Source organism: Falco rusticolus, chromosome 12 (assembly GCF_015220075.1).
Source record: "Falco rusticolus isolate bFalRus1 chromosome 12, bFalRus1.pri, whole genome shotgun sequence".
NCBI lineage: Eukaryota > Metazoa > Chordata > Aves > Falconiformes > Falconidae > Falco > Falco rusticolus.
Window position 1 is genome coordinate 14,011,809 of NC_051198.1, and position 16,650 is coordinate 14,028,458.

At 36.4% G+C, this 16,650-nt stretch overlaps 1 protein-coding gene across 1 annotated transcript in view; it reads left to right on the forward strand.

Annotated features, from left to right (window-relative positions):
- Positions 1 to 16,650, forward strand: part of DNAH8 (dynein axonemal heavy chain 8) — a 137,220-nt gene that overhangs the window by 28,607 nt on the left and 91,963 nt on the right. Inside the window, 8 exon segments of the mRNA XM_037405841.1 lie at positions 2,789 to 2,984; positions 4,917 to 5,113; positions 9,421 to 9,547; positions 11,753 to 11,988; positions 12,804 to 12,908; positions 13,926 to 14,039; positions 14,604 to 14,666; positions 15,774 to 15,874. Of these exon segments, the coding sequence (XP_037261738.1) occupies positions 2,789 to 2,984; positions 4,917 to 5,113; positions 9,421 to 9,547; positions 11,753 to 11,988; positions 12,804 to 12,908; positions 13,926 to 14,039; positions 14,604 to 14,666; positions 15,774 to 15,874 (1,139 nt within the window).

The following is a 16,650-nucleotide window of genomic DNA, read 5'->3' on the forward strand; positions in this document are numbered from 1 at the left end:
AAATATGTGCCTTTGTTATCTCTGCATTTGCCCAAGCACAGGATGTGGGTGCACTTGCACTGAACCAACATCCGTTCCAAAGGAGAACAGTTGTTCAGGCCATTCAGTGCACTGAGAGCACTGATGAAATGTGCTCATGCTCTTAGTGTTCCTGGTTCCTGTCTTAGTGGTTCTTGCAGAACCTGGCCTTTTATTGTTCTTGTGTGTTTCAGCAATTATACTGCAATCTGTTCATCAGGTTTCTTTGCAGAATAATGAGTTCTTCTTTATGTGTAGTAGTTGCATTGCTGGAATAGATTTTTCATGTTCGTTTTTTATTTTAACTGTTCTGTTCTTTGTGTGATTTAAAACTTTTGTTGAATAAAAATAATGAACAAAATCTTTACTCAGTTTGGCTTTAGTCATCTCAATAGGAAGTAAGATGACCAGAAGGAGGATCGCTGGACAAAAATGAGAGTGTTCAAAACCAAGAAAAGGGCTGTGGATTTCTTTGTGCAGAGATCAAAAAGGCAGCTTGATTGCAAAGAATACATGCATTTGTTTTTCTTTTGTAGATAACTCTGTGTTACCAATATGTATTTTATTTTCTGTATGAGAAGGTAACAATATTATTCATTGTTCTTATAGTAAAATATTAATGAAATTATAATTAATTATATTGAATTAATATATTGAATAAAAGCTAATGAAATTATAAAAAAAGAAGCTTTTTATTCTAAGGTAATATTCCTTTGACATTGAACTGGTGTTCATATTGGCATTCTGTTGTACATTCACACTATTTCTGTGTACATTGGAAATATAAGGTCTGTCAAAGTCTATAATTTTTACATTGTTGGTATTTGTATAAGCATAAAACCCCAAGCTCCACCCACTGCAAAGGGAAGTGCATCTGTCTTTCCAGTCCTCTGAAATGCTTGGCTGATCCAGGGCAGTAATCAAGTAATGCTAGGTAAAATCCCACTTTGCTAACACTGATAGGATTTTGCAAGATCCTTGCTTTTGTGCATGCAACTGCTAAGTCTGTGAAATTGACTTATAAAACATCAGAGTCACTTTTAAACAGTTTATATCCCAGTTCTGAACACTCCTGTGGATGATTTCATCATTTTAAAATGATGGCTTGCACATGAAAGCTGTAAGATGATGTTCTAAGGACTATATTTGAGGATTGAGTATATCACAAGAGTGATCTTCTGAGATTTTACAAGAAACGCTGTTTTTCTATTTTTTCTGGGATCACTCTCAGGTAGGTTCTTCCTTCTGCTCAGCATTTTGGCGAAAATTATATGTGCCTTTACTCCATCTTATTCTATATAGAATTATTTTCAAGCAAGGACAGGACAAAGTCACAATTAGCATTATTGTTCCCAATACAGTTTAAAAAGTAAACAAATTAGAGGGTGTTCTTTGACCTCAAAATAAGCCAACGTGAAATGGTGTGTATCCACAGTAATAAATGCTTTTCATCCTTAATCCAAGAGCTTGCATTCAAACTGTGAGTTAGGAACAGCCACTGTCATGTTTTATGCACTAAACTGCCTGATTTTTTTCTGGGAGAGTGCTTATTTTGCATCATCCCAAACTATGCTAAGGGAGCATCCTAGCATTTATATGCAGTGTGGATGATGGCAAACCAGAGGTTGTGTTTTGACCCTATTCTGTTTGCCAGTTGTTTTTGATTCAGATCAAGAATCCTTGTTTTCCTTCCAGTTCTTTTTACCATGTACTCTGGTAGTTGAACATGAGTTCTCTTCCTCTTCTGACTCAGGTATTAGATGGCTGTCAGAAATATGATACAAAATCATTGCCAAATATACAAGTTGAGATTTTCAGGGCTACTGCATCAAGTGCCATTAATTTGCTAAGTGTTGTGCTCTTGCAAAAGTTTTTGAGGTAATGCTACCTTTAGGAGAAAAGCATTCAGCATTTATTCAACTAGGACCTTTGACACTTTGATCCAGGTGATTTTCATTGAATCATAAAATGGTTTGGGTTGGAAAGGACCTTAAAGATCATCTATAGTTCCACTCCTCCTGCCATGGGCAAGGATACCTTCCACTAGGACAGGTTGCTTAAAGCCCCATCCAACCTGGAACCTGGCCTTGAACACTTCCAGGGATGGGGCATCCACTTCTCTGGGCAACCTGTGCCAGTGTCTCACCACATTCAAGGTAAAGAATTTCTTCCTTATATCTAATCTAAATATACCCTCTTATTTGAATCTGCCTGAAACTAGTCATGGAGTCAATATATGTACGGATAAAGGCTTAGAAGAGGTTATATAGCTGTAAATCTTTAAAATGAGCTGTCCATATATATTTTTATCACCATCCCTCATAACAATTCTCTGTCTTAGAATTTAGGATCCAGTGGTTAAAAGCAACAGAGAGAACAATCTTGGCCTACAATTTTTAATGCTTTATGATTTTAGAATGCAGGAAACAAGGCTTGTAATGTAGTCCCACACACTATAAAAATTCATTATAGAAATGCTGTTTAAAATACACTAGGAATTCTAGAAAGAGATGTATTGGGCTTTTTACAATTATCTAGTTACACACTTGCTTGTCATTTTACCCAAAGTATGACTGTACAAATAGATACTAGGTCAGTACAGTATGTTTCATTTCTTTACAGGCAATTTTGAGCCAGACAAACTGTTAGATTTTTCAGGTTGTCTTCTGGGGCAAGTTCCACAATCCACTGTAGGTGGAGTAAAGCTGAAGTCTTAGAAAATTACAATCAGTTGCATTTATTTCAACAATATTTCAACTGTTTTAAATAGGTAATGGTTCCCAGTTTAGATGAAATACAGCAAGCTGTCAATCGCATGATTCAGTTAATACTGGAAGTAAGTCGTGGAGTCGCTCAGTGGGGACAGAGACATTTGCAAAATTCTCGTTTGCAAGCAGAATCAAGCACACAGCAAGTATCATCAGCAGGCTTTGGATCACCACAAAAAGTAGCCAAAGAAGGGGAAAGTAAGTGGTGGCTGTTTTGTTGTTGTTGTTTTTTTTACTTTAATAAAAATGCCATGTAAAAGTATTTGTGAATAAGCTCAGTTTTCTTGAAATTGAATTAATTTGTTAGGTTTATTTTTCAGAAATAGCTTTTCAGGCTTACATAAGCATTAGAGCTCTGAGAAGCAACAAGTAAAAAATTAATCAGAAAAATTGATAGATTCCATATCTATTTAATCTGAGGCAAAGTAAGCTTGTTAATTTATCTTTTTACCTACTTACTGTGGAATGTAGTCATAATGATATAGTTGAAACCATAAACAATGATTGTAGAATAGCTCTCATTGGAATATTGAGATAGAACAAGAGCTAGCTTAATAATTAGATTTCAGTAAAGATTTTAATGGCTGGCTACATTCCTAGGATGGATTATGAAACGCTTCAAGTGTTTGTTCATGTGAATATTCAGACTGTAGACAGACCTGCATCCACCTTAGATACTTTTTTTCTTAATAGTATTTCTAAGTGTCTCTCCGTATGCTTTGCAAGCAGCCATAAAAGCCCAAATACATTTTTACCATCAAGTTCTGTCAGCTTCTTGACTCAGCCAGTGATCTGCAGTACAGTTTTATCTTTGTTGTGAATCCTTTGGAAAGTCTTTAACATCTTGGAAAGTTTTTCTTGTTGATAGTCCAGAGCTCAGACTTCATTCTTCTACTGCTGCTTTGTAAGACTTTAACCTCTTTTAATGGGCTTCAAGGAGGGTGGCAGGAAACTATCCTCATCAGATAATCATGGCCTTTCCCTCTGCTGTGTCAAAACACAACATCAGCAAGTAACCATTTTTATCACCCTTAAACTACTCCTTGGCTATACTGGGAGTGTATGTTAATATTTGGCTAAAGAGATCTATGGAGTACACTGATAAAGATGGATCAATCTGAGGCTTTGTTTCCAGTGACCAGATCTGTGAAAAGGTCTTCAGTCTAAAAGAGAACCTGGAATTGCAATAAATCCCTATCATTAAACAATGTATGTGGTGGGAAGAGTGGATTATTTTCTCCATTCTCTTAAATCTGGTTGAAAATGCTCAGGCATTGTTATGACAGAAGTGGCTTATTAGATCTCAGGGATATTGGTGTCTATGTTGACCCTGATTGTCTCAGTAATTCATCAAAGATGAAGGAGAGACATAATACATTGTGTGTATTTTCATTCTATTTGAGTTTAGTTCTTAAAGGAGACAGGGCTCCTGTTTCAACATCCATAATGTAACTGAAGCAGCAGCTACCAGTGTTCTAAACTGCCTACAGAGGTTTAGGAAAACCTCTGAACTGTTAGATTGTCTTTTTTCTTTTTTTTTTTTTTCCTTTATTTTTCTTTTGTTCTTTTGTCCTTTATTTTGTTCTTCATTCAGTTCTAACCTTTCAGGTGACAAGTGCAGCTCAAAACATGACAAACTTTATTTCTGCACTCATCAATATGTGACTTGGCAAAGTTTTGCATCTTTTTTGAACCCACTAGGTAGAATAACAAGTTATTTATTTGAGCATGTCAGAGTTCAAGAAGCTTACATTTTTTAAGGGGTTTGTACCATTAAAAAAACCTTTAATTATATGAATTTGAAAAACAATAAAATAACAAAGAATGTTTGTGAGGCCTTGTCACCTTCTAGTAACCATTACATTACAGTGGAGAAAATTAAGTTTGTGAATTAAGATTTTCTTTCCATTTGGAAATGTTCACTCTAGAATGATTTTACTCTAGCTGTGTAGTATCTGACCTGAACTAGCATTTGTTACTTTTCTAGTAAGCAGTCAGACAAACATTTGAAGAAAGATATTCAGCCTTACTGAAAAGCATCATTGCTTAATTTGGTATGCATAGGTTTAGAAGAGAATTCTAATCAGACTTCTAATGGTTCATTCATTTACATATAATTTTATTTTACAGAAGGAGCTGAGGATGTTGTAGTCATCAGAAAGCTAAGAAATTTTTACTCAGTTGTTGCAGAACATGAAGATATTTCTAAGTTAGTTCTGCTCCTCTCCTCTTCTGTGAATTCCATAAGAGAAGTAGCTAGTGAAGTTCTGCAGGACTTTCAGAAATATAAGGTACTGTGGACAGAAGATAGAGATGCCAAAGTTCAGGTGAGTTTAGTGATGATCACCTACAGGAGTGTTCTTCATTAATCTTATCTTTTGAAATAAGAAAATATTGATAAAAATAAAATTAAGCAAAAAGATGTAGAAAACACATTAACAGCTGAAATTTTTATTTTGTCTTTTAGTAGTAATAGCAGTGTATTTCTTAAGCAGAAGTAATAGCATGCTACCTAATTTTTGTGTTGGGGTTTGACTTTTCCTGCTTCTGTGCCATTCTAGATACTGATAAACCAGTCCTAATTTTTTTAATTCCTTTAATTTTGGTTTGTTGAACTCTGGATTTTAGTCCACAAGAAACTACTCCAGTCTGACATGATGTATGCCTCTCTGCAAACACACTTAGCATGGGGAAATAAACAAGTCAAGTTAAAGATGTGCCTGCAGGGCTATGATCTTACTGACATCATGGAGATGTGGTGGGAAGACTATGGAGGGATGGAATGGAAAGATACAGGCTCTTTAGGAAGGACAGGCAGGGGAGATGAGGACAGGGTGTTGCCCTCTATGTCAGTGACCAGGTGGAGTGCATGGAACTCCACCTTGTGGATGGATGCGGAGCTGACCAAGAGCTGATGGATCAGGATTAAAAGGAGGGCAGGGACAGGTGACATTATCGTGGGGTCTGCTACAGGCTGCCCAACCAGGAAGAACGAGCAGATGAGGCCCTCTATAGACAGAGAGAAGTAGCCTTACATTCACAAGCCCTGGTCCTCATGAGGGACTTCAACCACCCCATTGTCTGTTGGAGGGACAACACAACAGGGCATAAGCAACCCAGGAGTTTCCTGGAATGCCTTTACGATAGCTTCTCCAAGGGATAGAGGAGCCAAGAAGAAGGGGTGCTATGCTGGACCTTGTTCTCATCAACAAGGAGGGGCTGGTGGGGAATGTGAAGCTCAAGGGCGGCCTTGGCTGAAGTGACCACGAAGTGGTGGAGTTCAAGTTCATTAGAGCAGTGATGAGGGCACACAACAAGCTCACTGCTGTGGGCTTCAGGAAAGCAGACTTTGGTCTCTTTAGGGATCTGCTTGGTAAAGTACCATGGGATAAAGTCCTGAAGAGAAGAGGGGCCCAAGAAAGTTGGTTAATATTCAAGGATCACGTCCTCCAGGCTCAAGAGTGATGCATCCCAACAAAGACGAAGTCAGGCAGAAATGCCAGGAGGCCTGCATGGATGAACAAGGAGCTCCTGGACAAACCCAAACACAAAGAGAAAGCCTACAGACGTTGGAAGCAAGGACAGGTACCCTGGGAGGAATACAGAGAAATTGTCTGAGCAGGCAGGGATCAGGTTAGGAAAGCTAAAGCCCTGACAGAATTAAATATGGCCAGGGATGTCAAGGGTGACAAGAAAAGCTTCTGTAGATACATCAGTGATACAAGGAATATGAAGACTAGGGAAAACATGGGCCCTTTCTGGAGGGAAATGGGAGACCTGGTTACCCAGGATACCGAGAAGGCTGTTGTACTCAGCAACTCTTTGCCTTGGTCTTCACCGGCAAGTACTTGCTCCAGCCACACTGCCCAAGTCACAGAAGGCAAAGGCAAGGACTGGGAGAAAGAAGAACCACCCGCTGTGGGAGAAGATCAGGTTCAAGACCATCTAAGGAACATGAAGGTGCAGAAGTCCATGGGACCTGATGAGATGCATATACATGGGTCCCGGTGAATGAAGGGGCTAAGCCACTGTCCATCATATTTGAGAAGTTATGGCAGTCCAGTGAAGTTCCCAAGGACTGGAAAAGGGAAAACATAACCCCCATTTTTAACAAGCGAAATAAGGAAGACTGAGGGAACTACGGGCCACTCAGCTTCACTTCTTTGCCCAGCAAGATCATGGAGCAGATTCTCCTGGAAACTATGCTCAGGCGCATGGAAAATAAGGTGGTGGTTGGTTACAGCCAGAACAGCTTCACTAAGAGCAAATCATGCCTGACAAATTTGGTGGCCTTCTATGACAGGTTTACAGCATTGGTGGATGAGGGAAGAGCAATTCGTGTCATCTGCGCCTGGACTTATGCAAAGCATTTGACACTCTCCTGTATGACATCCTTGTCTCTAAATTGGAGAGACATGGATTTGATGGAGGGACTACTCTGGGGATAAGGAATTGGCTGGAAGGTCGCACTCAGAGTTGCAGTCAATGGCTTAATGTCCAAGTGGAGACCAGTGATGAGTGGTGTTCCTCAGCACCAGCACTGCTGAACATCTTTGTCAGCATCGTGGACACTGGGATTGAGCCCACCCTCAGCAGGTTTGCTGATGACACCAGGCTATGTGCTGCAGTCGACACACTGGAGGGAAGGGACGCCATCCACAAGGACTTTGACAGGCTTGAGAGGTGGGTTCATGCGAACCTCAAGAAGTTCAAAAAGGCCGAGTGCAAGGTCCCGCATGTGGATCAGGGCAATCTCAAGCACAAATGTAGGCTGGGCCATGAATGGATTGAGAGCAGCCCTGAGGAAGGCTTGGGGGTGCTGGTTGATGAGAAGCTCAACACAACTCTACTCTGCTCATGAGACCCCACCTGGAGTACAGCATTCAGTTCTGGGGTCCCCAGTGTAAGAAGGACATGGACCTGTTGGAGTGAGTCCAGAGGGGGGCCATGAAGATGCCCAGAGGGCTGGAGTGCCTCTCGTCTGAAGACAGGCTGAGACAGTTGGGTTGGATCAGCCTGGAGAAGAGAAGGCTCTGGGAACACCTTATAGCAGCCTTCCAGTGCCTAATGGGGGACTACATGGAAGTTGGAGAGGGACCTTTTACAAGGGCATGTAGTAATAGGGCAAGGGGGAATGACTTTAAACTGAAAGAAGGTAGATTTAGATTAAAGGAAGAAATTCTTCACTGTGGGGGTGATGAGTCACTGGCACAGGTTGCCCAGAGAAATTGTGGATGCCCCACCTATGGAATTGTTCAATGCCAGGTTTGTTGGTGGGGCTTTGAGAGAATAGGGTATTCCTGCCCATGGCAGGGAGTTGGAACTAGATGATCTTTGAGGTCCCTTCCAACCCAAACTATTTTATGATTCTATACCACTACCCACAGAAACTCCCACAGATCGGTGCTGGCAATTGTGCGCTTTTCTCTATGGAAAGTGTTTACTTTGAGTTTAATACATATTTTTGTTTACCACCCTTCCTGTAGTTATTTTAGGAGGCAAGTTCTGCATTCTCTAGTCCAAGAATCCTCTATTCAATTCTTGGTTGTTTGAATTCTAAATTGAATTTTCAGGTGTAGTAGAAAAAAGTATTTTCTACTACAGCAAGAAAAAGTTAGTTTCCAGGAACTGGAGGTCCGGCTTTTGCTTCCAAATATTTCACGCTGTCTTTCTACAGTGGAGTTGAAATTTTAAGTTTGAATTTAGAGGTTCAGTAGAAGAAATCTGGCTTCTTTATCTACTTTATTGAGCCTTTCCTTAACTGAGTTTTCTGTTCTTACCTTTTCTGTTTAATACGTTACCTTAGATATATGTAGATCTGTGAATATCACATCATGTTTTCAGTATCACAGTACAAGTTGTGCAGTTTATGTGGACTAAACCCCCCCACTTTATATGCAGACCTGAAAAACTATTAGTCTAATTAAAATTTTAAGTCTAATCAAATATTATTAGTTTGATCTAGTTACTACTGAAGAAAAGGATACTGCTACAGAGAAAGCCTCAATAATAATGCAGTAAGGTTTCATACACACATGCTCGAGCTTCTACATTCTTTCTTTAGCATTATGATGACTCTTCCACTGCCTGTCTGGGTACTCCTAGACAAAAGAATTTAAGTGGGAAACACCTTTTGGCATTTATTATTTGCTCATGAAATTTAGGCACATTGAGTACAGCTGTTGTGTGACATTTCCGAAATGCAGCTTTTCAGAATCACAGAACCTTTCTACAGTTGAGTTCTGCTCATGGAACTACTTAGAAGATGTATTTTATTGTGATTATTTCACGTGTAATTGGTCTAATGGGGTAGTCTTTCTGTAAATGTGAGCATGTATTTTTTTTGTTTCTGTTTTGTCATCTGTTTTCCAAAGGCAGTAGGCACTTAGCATGTCTTAGATATGTCTGTTAAATTTGATTGGAATTTCCCAACAAGCTTGAGAATTACTGACAGAGAAATTGATAATGGATGCCTTATCACATGCATTATACTATGTTAGCAAGGCTACAGAAGGCTAAAACCAGGAATAATATTGGTATATATTTCCAGTAATTCCCAAATAACTGTTGCCACTTTTTTAACCAAAAATATGAAAAAGGACATTTGTTGATTGACTTTTTAAACTACACACAGCAATTTTTGGCTACCTGTCCATGTCTGACTGAAATTAAAAAAGAAATACTTCACTATGTTATGTTTGAGCAAGAGATGGAAGATTTTAAACCCATTATTCTTCTTGGTCCAATTGAACTGCATACAGGTATGATATTTTCCTATCATTTTATGTACAGAAAAATAATGAATATAATAGTCATCTTATTTGGTTTGTTCTCAGAAATACATGTATACAATATGACTTGAAATTACTAAAGAGACCACTCTAATCAGCCAGAGCTCACTCACACCCTTCTAAGAAATCTGACTTGAAAAAATCCTCCATTCCACTTGCCTTCTCCTCTTTGGAGTGGTGAAATTCAGTTTTGGCATGGTTGTGAACTTATCACGGAGTTTTGCTAAAGTGTTAATGAATATATATTGACATTTAATTTGGTCATCTCTGGCACCAGGTCAGCTAGTGATCATAAAGAGCATTGGAAGCATAAATCATAAGACTAGCACATAGCTGCGTTATCTTCTTTTTCACTTTTGGTGCTTGTTTCAGCAGGAGATGGCTTCTAGCCATTCCCTTGTTTAGCATCCTTAGCTCTCAGAGTATCATGTATTTTCCTGTCCACCTCTAGTGTCTTTAAAGTAAGAGAAAGCTGGCACCAAGACTTGGTGTTGGAGTATATTCCCTCATACAGCATGTGTTTCCTCAGTTCTATACTGCACCATGTTTCAGTACCTGGCCTTCTGTGGCCGTGACAACCTGGTGTACTCATTGATCATGTTACTCTAAAGAACAGTTAGGGGTGGAAAATTTTTTTCTCTCCAGACAACTGCTTGTTGAAGAATTAAGCTGTTTGTGCTGACAAAGAAGCAAGGATTTAAATGGCAATTATCCATCTCACCTGACAGATTATTACATAGCTAATGTCTTCTCTGAACCAATGTCACTCTTCTTTTGGTTTTTGATTTTCTGTGGCAGATGTTTTCACAGTTGCTATCTAGGGACAAGTAGAAAATGTTTCCCCAGAAACTCTCCAAATATCATTGTGGCCATGTTTCTAGTGAGCAACCCCATTGTCTGAGAGATTAGATTGAGAAATAATCTCTGCGCAATTTGTCTTCCTCGTACATTAGAGAAGACAGAAGCCACACACTTCCATTACTAGAGTTCATTTCAGAATCTTGGTGGCATGCTATCCCTAGCTTTTTTTCTGTGAATAATTAAAATTGTCAGACTGTATATCCTCATCCAGTTCCTGGATACAACTCTTATGAATGAAACCACTCTGGAGCCAATTAATTCACCCTGGAAAACTCTTGCTGTTTATTATTCTGTGACCAAGAGTGGTAAGAAAAAGTGTGTTGCAAAGAGTATGGATTTTGTCACACTACTCCGTCATCTGTGATCACTGCATCAGAGGAAGCCAAATCCTCCAGGTTCAGGAGCAAGGATATTAAATGTTTTTATGATCTGGGGAAACAGGTTTGGATTGTTTTGTTGGGTTGTTTGTGTTGATGGGGTTTTTTTTGACTCAAGTTTGAGAATTGATTTATTATCATTTATGTATTTTCGCTTCTGGACAGGATACAGTACTTTTCCTGAATTACCCTGGCCTTTAGGAGTCAGATTTTAATGTTAATAGCCCCATCGTTAAAGAAGAAATTCGGATACAGTACTTTTCCTGAATTACCCTGGCCTTTAGGAGTCAGATTTTAATGTTAATAGCCCCATCGTTAAAGAAGAAATTCTATCTGCTCTAAAATTTTTGTGAGCAGAAAGGCTATATGCTGTTAGTATCTTTTGGTGTCTTTCACCAGAGTGAAAAATGCTGTCTACTAAAATATTAATATATTCTGATAATAAGTTACGGTGCCAGTGATTGGCTTTTCTGTCTGTTCAGTGTTGGTTTGTGTGTATACATTAACTGCATATGACGCCTCACAGTTTTAGTTGGGAAGTATTCCAGATCCCAATATTGAAATTCAAAGATGCCACTTCTTCAATGGGTATAAACCATTTAAATATAACTGAACTTTATGCATTTGGTTAATATATATCCAAGGTATTCTATGAAAATCTACATTAATAAATAAACATTTTTGTCATTATTCATCTTCTCTATATGTTCTATTAGATAAGCTTACCAACATGTTTTACAGATATCATAATGTACAATAAACCAACAGAAATATATTTAAGTGTAATTGAAATTGTTTTAAAATGCAGTAATTGGATTGCCTGTCTACATTTCCTATTTGCTGTTAAAGAACCATGTGTGATGATGTGGGGCTTTTTTACAGAAAATATTAAGATGTAGATTGAATAAGTTTTTTTCAATTTTTTATTTTAAATCAGGACCACTGAAAACAGCTTTAGCAATTGAAGCCAAAGCCTGGAAGATGCTCCTCTGTCATTATTTACATGAGGAATATAAAAAAAAAATGACAGACATGATGTCGTTTATAACTGAATATTTAAAGAAATTGTCTCGACCTCTGCATGACTTAGATGATGTCAGATTTGCAATGGAAGCTTTATCTATCATTCGTGATAATAAAATACAAATGGATATGACTCTGGAACCTATAGAAGTAAGATGATTTTTATTTTTTTAATCTCAATTAGTATCTTGATAATTATATTATATAACAGGAGTCATAAGATGACACTGAGAACCCAAACAATGAGTTTACTGTCCTGAAGGATCTAGGCTGAAAATGGGAAAGAAAGTAAGATTTTTGCTGTTATTTTTATTATAAATTATGAATCGATATCAGATACTATGCTAGACACTTTTGTTTGTCTTCATTAACAAATCTATTGTCTACCAGTTAGGAAATTATAAAATATGAAAATTATAAAATATGCAAATGATCTTATTTTTAAATAATGCCATGTGTGTATGAGGAGGATAATAAAGCAGAAGATATGCAAACAAATTGCAAATGAGAACAAGCGATAAGAAAGGGTCATTCTGTAACAAATACTTACACAGGCATTTGACAGTTTGGCAAGCATAGTAATAAATATGTATAAATGGCAAAACATTTAAAAATATGCAGTGTCTGTAATTATTCAAAGTCAGGAAAAAATCATCAAAATCTGCATTCAGGTGGAATGTAGATCAGTAGAATAAAAATACCACTAGGATGATAAAGTTTATGTATTTTTAATATTAAAATTGTTTGTAGATTTTTTTCCTAGCATTTCATCCAATACATCTTTGAAGAAATACGTTTTGCTGTTGTTCCCTAGTTCTTCATTCATCATCCTTATTTAAAAAAATAGTAATTATGCCTAAATTACATTAACAGATTTTATTTGAAATGTTTCTTACAAATTGGATCTGTGTTCCTGGAAATGAACTTTAAATGCATCATTCCTAAGGTTTTGCTTTTTCATCTAGGAAGCCTATGCCATTTTAAATACTTTTGAAATTGACATTACAAAAGAGGAATCAGAAGGAGTTGATACACTTAGATATTCTTTAAATAAATTACAGACCAAAGCTGTAAGTATATAAAACTGTTACTTTCCATTTGTCTTCATGTGCTTTTTCCAGATTATAAATGACAATGTGGGACCAATTGTGACTTCACTCCGTCTTCTCACACGGCCTCATTTGCACACTAGTGTCTACAGCTTTTATTAGTGTGTTCTTTTTCTAATTTTATTTTTATAGAACTCTTCAATATTTAAGTATTATTGTACATTTTAGATATATACTTAAAACATGCAAGAAAATGAGACATTTATTATGTCCATCTGCTCTTTCTGCTCTTTCTCATTTCTAGTTTTTGTGTCATTTGTCTGATCAGGAAGATTACTACCCTTAGATAACCTCTTTTTAAGAGGTGCATAATTTGTCAGTGCCCTTACCCCTAGGTGGTGATTGCATTTTACCTTTATTGCTCAGAACAGCCTCATATCCCTCAAAAGCTCAATGTTTATTGAATATATTCTGTAATGTGGAAGGTTAGATGGAAATACATACATATTTTGTTGGAACAATTAGGATTAATCACTCTGGAAAGGGCTCAAGCTCAAATGTATTTTACACTTATATGTCAACCAGCTTGAGAGAAAAACCCAAAAGCTTTTTAAAAAAGGATAAGGAAGTTGTTAAAGAGAAGGCTGAGCCATCCATTGAGGAAGAGTATTGTAACATTTTGGGTTTTGTGAGTTCTTTTGGAGTGAGGGAAACTGAGAAAGAGATTACAATATTCCACTCCCCCACCCCCCCTTTTTGTGTCCTTTTGTTCCCCCACCCCCTTGTAATGAAAGACATTCACTTAAAGATGGAGGGGAGATTTTCTAACAGGTTTTCGTTGGGGTTTTTTTTCCACTTTTTGTATCAAAAGTTGAACACAGCACCATAAAAGGAAAGAAAATCTATTTAGCTTAAAATAATTATTTTTGTTCAGAATTAATAGTTTTTATTTATAATTTTGTTCTATATATAGTTCAAATATCTGTTCCTTGTTTTTTTTTAAAGAAATAACTTTGATTTTAATCTTTTGTATGTCAGACCAGAGTTCAAGATGAGCTGGTTCGAGTTCAGCCCAAATTTAAGAGTCATTTGCTAGAATCAGTCGCAGTTTTTCAGGAGGATGTGTCAAACTTTGAAATGTCATATGAAATGGTAAATGAATTTAGTAGTTACCTGTAAGACTTGTACGTAGGTTTCCAATATTTTTGGTTTGAAGCAGTTGGGTGCCAGAATTTTATTTTACTCAGCTACTGGATTTTTGATGCAGTGGTTGCTAAGCAGCCATCATTATAGGTCAAAATCTTCAGTATAAAGAAATAATAGTGCACGCTAATCTGTAAGGAAATTAAAGAATCCCTGGTGGTAAAAATCACCATGAAATCTTAATTAAGAAATTAATTTAGAAATTGATTTAGAAATTGTAACACATGTTGTGGCACCTTTGCTTGCACATCAGCATTAAAGAGATGATCTTGGCCCACTCACCGAGTATTTTATTTTCAGCAAAAGAACAAAAACTGAAAAATGGAAGTGTAATCTTATTGAGTTTAAGCTAAAGAATTTTTCAATTTCATAAAAATAGCATTACCAGGATACAAAACTTGATTGGAATTTGACTACCAAAAAATATGCATTTTATGATGACCTGTAAATTACAGTAGCTTTCAGTCACTTTGAGAATTAATATTCATTTTTTGTTAACTGCTTGTTTAAAAGGAAGGACCTATGGTTCCTGGTATTCCACCTCAGGAAGCCAGTAATAGGCTGCAGATCTTTCAGGTAAGAAAATGAACTGTTGAGTTTCCAAATAACTAAAATTAATCTGTGGTTGCTTATCAAAACAACTTTAGAAAAAGACACTTCTACAATCTTTGATAAATGTGTCTTGGTGGATAGTTTGTGTATTATTATGTTAACTATAGTTTCTATCAGACAATTTTTTTTTTAACATGGAAGGACTGATGATTGATTGATGTGTAACCTTGCTTTGTTCTTCATGTTTTGTGAGCATAAATTATTGATTTGAAATAATACAAGCAGTATAAGAGGGAAAAGTCAAGTATAACCCAATCCTTTAATCTTTTAAAGATCACACTTTCCATTAGATAATTGTCTTTCAATTTGATACTTATTTGCTATGAACCTTAGTTCATAGGTCCGTAACCAGTTTTTAATCTATTTTTAATCCTTGTTCCTTTCTCTGCATGTAATAGTACCTTGAAGACTATTTTTCAGCAAGACTTCTGTCAGTCTCTTACATATCGTATAGACTCAGTAAAAAACAAAGTCAGAGTTTATGAAATGCACTAAGTAACTAACAGAAGGTGTTTAAACTTCCTAATGCATCTAATATGTACTGAAAATGAAGTGATTTTGGTTGAATTTACTGTATTTATTATTTTGCCAAGAGAATGCTTTGTGCTTATGGATAGTAACTGCCAAAATCATTCTTCATTCCATTTTTCTGTGGTGATCATATTCTTTGGATAGCAGTTATACTATGAAAGTAATTGTATTTTTTGGCACTCTTCAGTAGTTGTTTTCAGGTTGTATATTTTATCAATGCAAATATTTTCTTCTTTTTTTTTTTCCCTCCCTTGATAATGTGGAATTCATTTCACATCCCATTTTTATAAAATGCTTCTTCAAATTATTGCTTCTTACATAAACTTTCACTATCTGAATTCAATATATGGATTTGAGTATTACCTTACATGAGCCCTGTTCAAAATTTTAGATCAAAAGTATTTTCAGACATTTAAATATGATCCTAATAGAATTCTTCTAAGACAAGTTTAGAACTGTTTAATTTATTATTAGACAATTTTAAATTTAAACCGAGATTATAAACATACATTTTGTCTGTATGAATCCTAATTTCATCAGGCTAACTTTGATGAGCTGTGGAGAAAGTATATCACATACTCAGCTGGTGAACAGTTGTTTGGATTGCCTGTCACAGACTATGGAGTTTTGCATAAAGTCAGGTAACTGTGGGAATACAGCTGGCTTAGGTGTTTAAGTATGTTAGAAAGGCTTAGGATACACCAAAAAGGGAAATAATTCAATATGGAAGGTTTCCATTGCCTTAAATAAAATAAAAAAAAATATAAAAAATCAATGATAATTTTAGAGGTCTAATGGTGTGCATATAAAAAAATGTATTTTTTTATTATGGTAACAGGACCATACCAAATTATTTTAGTACATGTATATACTATATAAAAGAGCAGAACACTATGCCCCAGAAATATATATATAAAAGTAGAAGAGTAAATATAGTATTATGTATTAAGATATGGTACAAATAATGAGTAAGGAAAAGGCAAGGAAAGGTCAGTGTGTCATATATGAAAAATATAACTAGAGTTTTTATGAAAGTCTGAATTTTTTGAGCAGCTGTACAAATCAGAATCAGATTCTGACATTTTTGCACCAACCATTTCAATGGTTTGATGGTGATTCACAGCAGATGAGGATCTGACCCTTTCTGGCTGTTTTTAGATCATTGTTTTTGTTTGGATTCAGAGTGCTTCCAAAGTAAATCGACTAATTGTCCCTATTTGCCATGCTCTGCTTTGCACCGCAGAGACAGCTCAGGGTATATAATCTAGGTTAATTTTGGATAAATGGAAGTTTTATAGGACTAGACTAAAGGAAAATTTTCCCCAAATATGTTTAGTGTGTATATTAGGTCTTTAGCACCAACTGTCTGCTCTTTTTTGTTGATTTTATTCATGAAGTGTTCTTTTCTACATTAAGA